General features: G+C 41.2%; 1 protein-coding gene across 1 annotated transcript in view; it reads left to right on the forward strand.

Moving 5' to 3' along the window:
* Positions 1–9,682, forward strand: part of CDH20 (cadherin 20) — a 239,241-nt gene extending 229,559 nt beyond the window's left edge. Inside the window, 2 exon segments of the mRNA XM_042465402.1 lie at positions 3,901–4,152; positions 8,117–9,682. Of these exon segments, the coding sequence (XP_042321336.1) occupies positions 3,901–4,152; positions 8,117–8,616 (752 nt within the window). The 3' untranslated portion in view covers positions 8,617–9,682.
* The last annotated feature ends 1,251 nt before the right edge of the window (positions 9,683–10,933 follow it).

Genomic DNA, 10,933 nt, shown 5'->3' on the forward strand with positions numbered 1-10,933 from the left:
GGAGCCAAAATTATGGATTTTGATGTGACCTGTGGATAAGCTGAGAGTAAAATTTAGGGGGATGTAACAAAAGGTGTAAAGGTTGAAGCAAAGGAAAACAATGCCAAAGAACTTACAAAATTCTGGCAAGCATAACTGTGCTTACCCTAAAGGCTGATTGGATGATAGAGTAGAGGTAGGTCAGTGTTTTCAGGACAGTCTTGGTTCCTTTTTTAAAAAAAGCTAAAGTACAGTATACACATTACCCCATGGATGAATCAACTCAGTTTTTTGGGCTCAGTTTTTTGACTAAAATTTCTAGACTTGTACATGAGTGTATATATAGTATCTTTATCCCAAAACATCACATTTCAAAATATACTTAAGCCAAGACACATAAATCACTTCCAAAGACTGGGATTTTTAGTGTACCTGATAATATAATTACACATATCAGGTAAATTCCAGAATTAGGTCCAAGTTATATGTTTGTGTTGTGTGTCTTCAAGACATTTCCTGTTTATGGTGACCCTATGACAAACCTGTCATGGGGTTTTCTTGGTAAGATTTGTTCAGAGGAGGTTTGTCATTGCCTTCCCCTGAAGCTAAGAACGTGTGAGCCACCCAAAGTCACCCAGTGGGTTTCGTGGCTGAGCTGGGAATCAAACCATGGTCTCCAGAGTTATAGTCTAACACTCAAACACTACACCAGGGGTAGGCAACCTGCGGCCCGCGGGCCGGATGTGGCCCGGCAAGGCCTTGGGACCGGCCCCAGCCCGGTCCTGCCGCCGATTGCCGCCGGAGCCTTTGGCCTCTCATGTGAGGGTGTGGGGCCTTTGGCCTATCAGGAGGAGGCGGGCAAGGAGGGGCAAGCGGCAGGCAAGGGGGGGCAAGCAGCGGGCAAGGGGGGCAATTGTCTATAGAAGCCTCAGAAACATGAATTTATATTAACTTTTTTTTAAAAAAGTGTCCTCCATCTGAAAATTTTGTCCTACATTTGTCCCGGTTTATTTATTTAATTTTTTTAATTATTTATTTTTTGGCTTCGGCCCCCCAGTTGTCTGAAGGACAGCAACCCGGCCCCCGGCTCAAAAAGGGTGCCTACCCCTGCACTACACCATGCTGGCTCTCTCCATATTATATACACATCAAGAACCTCTGTCCAGGAAGGGGGTATATGTGCAGAAACTGGACTGCATATACAGATTATCTCCCAGAGGCCTAGTGCACACACACACTGCTGCAGCCTGCGTGGGCCCTGATTCAGTTCAGAATGCAATTCAGCAAGTTAGATCTGGATCTGATTCAGTCCAGATTAATTGGACTAAACTTGAAGGGATCTAGATTTTGAATTACAATCAGGATTTGGAAATCTGGATCGCCAGCCTTCACTCATTGACTTGAAAAATCAAATGTTTTTAATTTTTGCACATACAAAATTTAGAGACACAGTAGACTGAAAATTGGAGATTAACAGTCAAATATCAAAAACACAACTGCTGGTTTTTGTTTTGTTTGTTTCTAAGCACCTGTCAATTTTGCTGTTTTTTATTTGTTTGTCAAAGCTATTGACTGCTTAATCTTGGCAATTCATGCTGCTTTTGTTACAGCACTGTTCCACTAAAGGACGAATCAGCTTAGTCAGTTAACCTTTAACTGAGATATATAATAATGATATTTAAATGACATTTGAGGAGAAAGTGCTTTTCTAACAACAGTACAATTTATAAACAAACAAAACAGCACATAACAATAAGGTGAGCAGAAGAATAGGCTATGCCATTTAACAAGACAAAAGGAAGTTTTAAAAAGTTGGGCTGCATCCGCACTGTAGAAATAATCCAGCTTGACACCAGTTTAACAGCCATGCTCCATGCTATGGAATTCTGGGAACTGTAGTTTGGTGAGACATTTACCCACCTGTGCCTGAGAGCTCTGGTGCCACTGCAAACTACAAATCCCAGAATTCCATATCATGGAGACATGGCAGTTAAAGAGGTGTCAAACTGGATTATTTCTGCCATGCGGATGCAGCCTTAGAGAAACCATCTTTGATGTTACCCAAAATTCTGGGGGGGGCCCAAGAGGGCACCCACAAATTAATATGTTTTAGGGGAATGTTAGTAGCTCAAGTAAAATAATATTTTAGCTGGGGCAACATCAGCCTTGGGACTAACCCTGTTTATACTGTTCCCAAATCACACAGAACTCCAGAGGCAAATTCAAATAGGTTTCTGTATTTTAATTAAGGAAACAATCAACCCACATACACACAATATATATGCTCAGACACACATGCAAGAACTAAGAAGCAAAGGTATGAGAAGTGGAATAGTAGTGGCCTTGCAAACCATGGATCGTGGTTCAAATCAATGAGAGTCCAGAGGAAGAAGGCTCAATAGCCACTGCAGCAAGTTTGGTGGCAGGTGTATTGAGGAATCTAGACTAGTGAACCCGACAACATCCCTGTCTGTTTGTAACTAGACCATGGCACTGTTGTTTAGACATTAATATTTATACCCCAAACCTTGTCTTGGGGACAGAAACCAAGGTATGAAAGGGTTAGATTCTTGCTAAATGGTTTTCCAGGAGGAAAAGAATGGTCAGGATCTCCAGTAAATGTTCAGGTGACTGGTGTGAATACCTCAGACAAAGGAATTAGAATTCCTCACCAGAATGTCCCTGTCCTGTGTATGCACAAGCAATCACTATTTTTTGCCATGACCTTTCATTGTCCCCCAAAGACAAAAGAGGTTATGCTAGACCCTCAGAGGATCTCATCATGGTAGGTGCCTTCCTTGCTCCCTTGCTAGCGATGAGTTTTCCAAGTGTGAAGTGGCCGGGCTTCCACAATTGGGTCATTCCTAGGTTATTCACTTCAGCATCCCTTTTAATATTAATCTTGATGATAGTAAACATGAGGGGCAATTGGGGATCTGGTCTTGGGGTAACAGGTCAATCAATAATAACCCATTTTTCATCATAGCTATCTTATGATCTACTAACACAGCTAAATCTAGCAAACACAGAAAGTTATGTCAGAGGATAGAGTTGACTATGTGTCTTCAATGACCTCACATAAACCCTCTCACCATAAACATTTTAATTGAAGAGTGTTGGTGGCATTCTAGCTTAGATTGCATTATGGATTTGGCACGGAACAAAGCCCACTTCCCTTCCTCCTCCTCTGCATCACACTACCTTTGCCATTTCATTATATGGTCATATTAGAGGCACACTATCTAGAATTTTCCCTCTTATTTTTCACTAGGTCAGTCTAAAGCACCTCAGACTTTTCATTCTACTCTAGAATGGAATCAGGCCAGTCTAATTCAAACAGCATCTATAACAAAGAAGTCCGAATCAACCTGATTCACTTTGTTATTCAGAATTCAGCCAAACTGATTGCATAGTCCTGGTAAACACATAGATCTATGCTCATTGTCCTCTTCCAAATGTATGATCAGCACTATTTCTTTTACTGAGTAATGAAATTTTGTTTCACAGTTCGGTAATTGAAACATTTTCATCTGAACTATACGGCTTTTCCATAGCAGTGAACACATTGAACCAAACTTACCCTCAGCACTAAGAATTCCTGAATTTAATTCCCTGATGATATTGCCACAAGAAAATGGGATGTGGCAGTTTAATTCTGGTGCTATGAGTTCAGATGCTTTGAGGTTGAGAGTGTGACTTGCCCAAGCTGAGCAGGGATTCAAACCATGGTCTCCAGAGTCTTAATCCAACACTCAAACCACTATACTGTGTTAGCTCTCCAGTGTTTTATTACATGAACAATAATATGTTTCTGTACTGTTGTCCCTAGTACAAAACAACTTAATAACATCTACCTCTAGTTTATTTTTTTATACATTGTAAATAAATATTGGCTTCTTGTTTTGTTTTGTTTTACTCTAGACAACACAGCTTGGATTTTAACCAGGAGATCAGGCTTCCGGCAGCATGAGCAGAACACCTTCTACCTTCCTATCCTGATAGCTGATAATGGGCGTCCCATGCTTAGTAGCACCGGGACAGTAACCATTCATGTTTGCAGTTGTGATGACAAAGGCCTTGTGATGTCTTGCAATGCTGAGGCCTATGTACTACCTGTGAGCCTGAGCAGAGGAGCCCTTATTGCCATCCTTGCCTGCATATTTGTGTTGCTAGGTAAATGCATTTGCCCTTTCCTGAGCAGGATTCCAGAAAAAGATAAGAAATTGTTGAGAAAGTGGTTAACATTGATATGGGACGAGGCTGGGTTAACCATGGCCTTTCAGAAGTTTGTAGTAATTTCCATTAGCCCTTGCCAACATGGCCAACAGTGAGTAGTGAGAGGAATAGGGATAATAGTTCATCAACATGTGCAGGGCCACAAGTTCACCACCACCATTCCCATAGCAGTGGGCAGAAGGTAAATAGGATGAGGGGACAAAACTATGATGAAAATGCCTTCTCCCTCCCCCCCCCCCCCCCAAACATCTCCTAGAATGCACTGTTAGTTAATTAATTTTGTTGTTGTTGGGCGCTTTGAAGTCATTTCTGATTTATCGTGACACTAAGATGAACCTATAATGGAATTTTCTTGGATAAAATTCTTCTGAGTTGATTTGCCATTGTCCTCTTCTGAGGTTGAGACAGTGTGACTTACCCAAGATTATTCCGTGATTTTTGATGGCCAAGTGAGAATTTGAGCCCTGATTTCTTCAAGTTCTAGTCCTCTACACCATGCTGACTCTCCTCATATAGGAAGATGCAGTCCTTAAAATAACTTAGACTGGAACCATGCAAAGCTTTATAAATCCAGCATGGTGTAGAGGTTTGAGTGTTGGACTTTGAAGATTATTGCACTACACTCTTAGTGTTGCTATACCACTGTAATTGGTCTGGCTACCTCCGGTTGCATTCTGGAATGTATAGTTCAGTGAGGCCTAAGAGCTCTCTGGCTGAATATTCTCAATGCTGCTCCTTAAACTGCAAATTCCAGAATGCAACAAGAGGCAGCAAGAGCAGTTAAAGTAGAATATCAATGCTTTAAGAGTGTAGTGTGATAATCTCCTATGACTCTATAGATCAGGGTTCAATTCGCTGCTTAGCCATGGAAACACACTGGGTGATCTTGGGTGAGACACACATTCTGAGCCCCAGAACACCTTATGGTTATCATAAGTTGGAAACAACTTGTAGGCACACAATAACAGCAACAAATGATAACCATCAGTTTTAATTGTGCCCATAAAAGGATGGCAGGTGGCAAGCCAGTATGGTCCGAAAACAACTAAACTATCCCGGCATGCAATCAATCAATCAATTTTAAAAGGTTACAGTGGTGATCCTTTTGGACCACTAAAACCCAAGCTGCACTTCATCCATTCCTGAACATTAACTATTAATACCACCTCCTGAAATTTACGTTGATAAAAAAGAACACTTGGTTCTTTTTTTAATGAAAGGGCTTCTGTTTTTTTCCTCTGGTATTCATCACAAATTCGTGAGTTCAAAACCACCCTTTTCTTAATAGACTTCCGGTAAAAAATAACGTTAAGGTCATACGTTTTTTGTCTGTCAACCCATATCATAGGCAACATGTAGTGATAATTCACTGTACCTTTTTTCCTGTTTAGATCTCAAGGTGGCTTGCAGCAGTTAAAACAAACATAGCTAAAAAGTTACCTTATATAAAAGTTAAAAATAGAGGCCAGAATTGTATATGGCAGTTACCAATGCATAACCTTCAATTACAGACTCATGATTGTTTCATATACATATACATAGGAACTCTTTGGGACTGTGAAAGTCCTTCATCTCCACTTACCAAAACACAACTACTGGGATCAGTGGAGATCTGTTCCCCTATCAATCAGAAAGCAACTGGCTGCTGTTCTCTCCCACCCACCCTTTTGCCTTAGTGGTCTCCAGATCTCATTTCTGCCTGTTGCAATGAGGGTCACTCATGGAAGTGGTGAAAATGGCAGCAAGCAGCTTCCCAAGTGACAGGGGAATAGACCTCCATCGATTGCAGCAGGCGCTGCCAAGTAAGTGGGAACTGGGGCTGCTTAAGCCAGAATTCACTGCATAACACTGTGCATACATAAGGACCATATAAGATGCCAGCTAATATCAAATTATTAATAAAATTAAAACCAGTTAAAAAGAAAACAACCAGTAGACAATGGAGCACATTGTGCAAGGCCCATTCCTCTTGAGGAATCAGTCTTTAAAGGCTTATCAAAACAAATAGATTTTCACCTGCTTGAGAAGACAAGAGCGTTCCAGTCTAACTTCTCTAGGAAAGGAGTTCCAGAACCTGGGATCAGCCACTAAGAGGTCTCTCTCTCATGTTCCCACCAGGCATACCTTGTGTGGGTGATGGGACAGAGAGAAAGGCCTCTTTAGAAGATATAAAGACATGGATCAGGACCATATAGGGAGATACAGCCCTTTAGATAACTTGGACCTGAGCCACATAGGGTTTTATTGGTCATAGCCAGCGCTTTGTGCCTGGAATTGTTTCAAAAAGAACTTTGTTTGCTTCCTGTAACCAGTCAGCAATCTGGCTGCAGCTCTCTGTGCCAGGTGAAAGCCTCGCATAAAGCACATTACAGCAAACAGTGGGGCGGGACTCCCAGGAGGGCATGAGAGTTGCTCAAAGGGAGTGAAAGACTTAGACTTAGAGGCTTTGATCCTGCCTCTTTCTCTTATTCCCAAACTTTTTAATGTGTAAAATTTACACATGCATTGAGTCAAATATTGAAATTACTTAAATAAAAATGTTATAATTTGAACAATGTTTTTTTCTTTTAAAATGTTAAAATATGAAAATACATGAATATGCACATGAAAATGAGCACACTAAATAAACAAAATATTTTTATTCATATACTGCACTGAGTTGGGGGGGGGGGAGAGAGAACATCTGCATGTAGATGTAAAGGGGAGTCCCAAGGGTAAAACATTTAACACTGCATTATATTAATCTAAATAGGAAGGAACTGCAGCCAGATCTGGTTATGTGCAAAATGTTGATTACACTGAAGATTCAAAATGGTTTCTGCTTGGAACTGTAAGCAAATTATAAAATTCAAGTTCCCTTTGATCATTCATTAAATATAAAGAGGAATCTCAGTGCTACCAGAAAATAACAACAACATGGAAGTGACAAGTTAAAAATAATTAATTACTTGAGATTAATTCCTTTTCCAGATAACAAAGGTATAAGTAAACAACATTGTTACTGGAATTTAACCAAGGATAACATTATTCCTTTTGCAATTTAACTAATCATTATTCTTTTTAGTTACATTTATAGTTATGGTGGTGTGGCCTCATTAAATGCTACAGAAGCAGTAAAGTCTTGGTTGTGGCATGGTCTCTTGCTCTGTTGTGGATGCTGAAGCAATCACTGGCTGCAAGTGAAAGAGGTTATTTTACACCACATGCCAGAGTCTTATAATATTCAGGTGTAAGCTTGATCCTTTGTATCCACAGGGGTTCTATTCCAGACCCCCTCCCCATGGATGCCAAAAAGTCCCATTGTTTTTAATGACGGTGCACCATGTGCGTGGCCATGTTAGTGCAACCATGTGCATGTGCCACCATTGGAGAGAACAGGCCAGAGCCATCCACTGATGCTCCAATTCATGGATGGCAAGCTCATGGATACAAAGGGCTGACTATATATTCAGTTAGTTTTCAGAAATGGTAAAGAGTGTGTTATATAAAGCTGTAACCATAAAGATAACTACCTACTTTTGGGTCCAATTGTTGGTCCCAGCTAGTGTAGATCCATTGAATCAATACAAGTTACATAAGCATAAACTTATCAAATTCTCACTGATTTATGAATTACTCAATTCAGGACCAAAATTTGGATTTAAACCTATAGCTTTACCATTTTTTAAAAAAAGAAACTTTCCAAGCTGTAAACATAACACTAGCTTAGCACAGCACAGAAACAAGGATAACTATCCCTAGAGGAAAGCCTGCAAAAATGTATTGTGTTCACCAGCCCATCAATCTTGACATTCATCAGAGCTAGTTTTTTGATCAAAGGACATGGTGACATTGACTGGGGAGGATAAGGCTCTTTTATTTTATTTTTTAAAATCTTTGTTTTTTTGCTTACTTCTCACAGTGCTAGTGCTACTGATCTTATCCATGAGAAGACACAGGAAGCAGCCTTACATTATAGATGAAGAGGAGAACATCCATGAAAACATTGTCCGATACGATGATGAGGGAGGTGGTGAGGAAGATACAGAGGCCTTTGACATTGCTGCCCTGTGGAACCCTAGAGAGGCCCAAGTGGTGATGAAGAGCAGACAGGACATGATGCCAGAAATCGAGAGCCTTTCCAGATATGTGCCTCAGGCCTGCACAATGGACAGCAGCGTTCACAACTATGTGTTGGCCAAGCTCTACGAAGCTGATATGGACCTCTGGGCACCTCCCTTTGACTCACTCCAGACATATATGTTTGAGGGGAATGGCTCAGTAGCCGAGTCACTCAGTTCCTTACAATCCGTGAGCACGGACTCAGAGCAGAGCTATGATTATCTGACGGACTGGGGGCCACGCTTTAAAAAACTGGCCGAAATGTATGGTGCTACAGAAGGGAGCGGGGCGCTTTGGTAACAAAGAAAGAAAAGGCAGGGTACCAAGAGTACTCTTGCTCAACAGCCATCTGAATTGGTTCTCATCGGCTCGGGGGGACTCTGGTGAGGTGGCCTCCTACAAATAGCAATATGGTGCTTGAGGGAGAATGCAGAAGAGGAGTGCAACTAAATGGATGCCCTCTCTGGATCAGCTTTACTCAGTTACATTAAACTACATTTGTAAACAATGGCAAACAGAAAGGGGGTGGGGCCAGTGATTTCCTGGATGTGGATTTAGTTTTGTTTGTTTTTAATGGCTACACTTGAATGCATCACTCCTGGACTAGAATGGCATTATTGTCTTTGGCTGATCTTTTCTTCTTCTTTTCTTTTAAATACACACATGGCATCTTAATAAGTTCCTTACAGCTGGGGCCAAGACCCATGATTTTCAATTGGTGAGGAAATTGTCTGCAGAAAGCCTTTTCCAGCCCATCTCCATAGGAAAAACAATTGCTTGCTCACAAATTTCAGGAAGGCACAAAATGGAACAAATGAAAACATGGAACAGGGGCTTCAATCACGAGCAAGAGTCCCATAGCCTTTCTATGGGGTCTGACTTTTGCCACCTTGCTTAACAAAAGGGTCTGATTGGTGTGCAGGAGAAGGTCAGAGGAAAAAGCATTGAATTGCACTCAGTCAAATAACACCAGACTTGTGTGTCATATGCATTAATACTAATATCATGTTAATGTAAGTTGAACCTCTCTCCTCAGCTTCTAAAAAGCATGGTTCAGATTTAAACCAGAGGGGGGAAATGCCTCTTTTTGCACTGTAGATATTTTTTCCACGTGCCAAATGTGAAAATCAGATGCTACCAATGAAAGCCAAATAAAGTTCTTAAATTTAAGTAACATAAGGGGTCAAAGGGGCTTTCCCAATCGAGGCAAAATCAAACTGAGGGAAGTTTACACTGTAGGTAACCTACTTGAACAAATGCAGTATTATAGAGGAATAAATGGATGTAATAAATATTCCATATGTAAGTTTTATATATTTGTTAATAATTTTGGTAATAAATATCATGTACTGGAGACGGTACAGTATCTTAGAATCTCTTTTAATAAAAGTTAAATTGAAGGAAAAAATTCAGAATGTAGTGTATTATTAGGTATGTATTAGGTTTGAGAATTAAAGCATTATATGGCTTTATCCACCTTGTTCCCTCTCCCATATTCTGTCACACATTGCTTTAAAAGAGTTGACAGAGGCTGTTGCCACACTGCAAAATTAATGCAGTTGACACCTCTTTAACAGTCGTAGTATATCCTGGGATTTGTAATTTGTTGTGGCACCAGAGCTCTCTGACAGAGAAGACTAAATATTTCACAGGAGCCATTCACACCACCATATACTCCGGTTTCCACCCCAGATTAAAAGTGGGAAGTTCCCACTGGCGTGGGGTTTCTCACATCCGGATCTGGGGCTTGCACACCAGATCCAGAGCAAATGCCTCTCGGTGCGGGATATTTGAAACAGGGGAAATCCCCGTATCTTTTTGGAAAAACTGGGGTGCTCCGATCATGATTGGGTCATTTAGGGGGAGGGATCAAGGTCAGAAGGTGAGCAGTGGGAGGAACATTCCTCCCCTCTCGCATGACAGATTATGCGAATGATGGTGCTTTAGTGTTAATGTATGTAGGAAGGGAAGCTTGCTTTTGGGGGGGAGGGGCAAAAGGAAAAATCCCAGGGAAGGAGATCTGGCTTTGGGACATCAGGCTGAGAGTGAAGGGGAGGCTGCATTGGGAGGGAAGGCAAGGACATCAGGCTGGGAGCGAAGGGAAGGCTGCATCAGGAGGGAAGGCACAAGTTGAAAAGTTGACAGAATATGCAAACACTGCCACCAGTTTTTTTTAAAAAAGGAGGGGGGAGCACCCATGCTGTCGGCCAATGGCAGTATGACATGTCACCACTGACGACAGAGGAAGTGAGTTTGATTGACAACAAGGAGGCTCCATCTTCAAGTGCTACTTTTCTGAATGGGAACTTTAGTGGGGTAATTTGCACCAGGGAGCTTCAATCGGTGCAAAGGTAGTATGAACTTCTTTCTGGAGAGATTTGGTAATGTCATACCAAATCTGAACCAAAACTAACCAGGGCAAATGGGCTAGTATGAATGGGGCCAACAAAACTATAAATCCCACAATTCAATAGCACTGAGCCATGGCGGTTAAAGTGATGTCAAACTACATTAATTCTGCCATGTAGATGCAGCCAGAGATACTGATCAGTGGTTTTAAAAGCAGTTTCTACTGAAATTGTGGGGGCAATCAAAACAAAACAAAACATTAAAAGAT

The sequence above is a fragment of the Sceloporus undulatus genome, chromosome 4, assembly GCF_019175285.1.
Source record: "Sceloporus undulatus isolate JIND9_A2432 ecotype Alabama chromosome 4, SceUnd_v1.1, whole genome shotgun sequence".
In the NCBI taxonomy this organism is placed as follows: Eukaryota; Metazoa; Chordata; class Lepidosauria; order Squamata; family Phrynosomatidae; genus Sceloporus; species Sceloporus undulatus.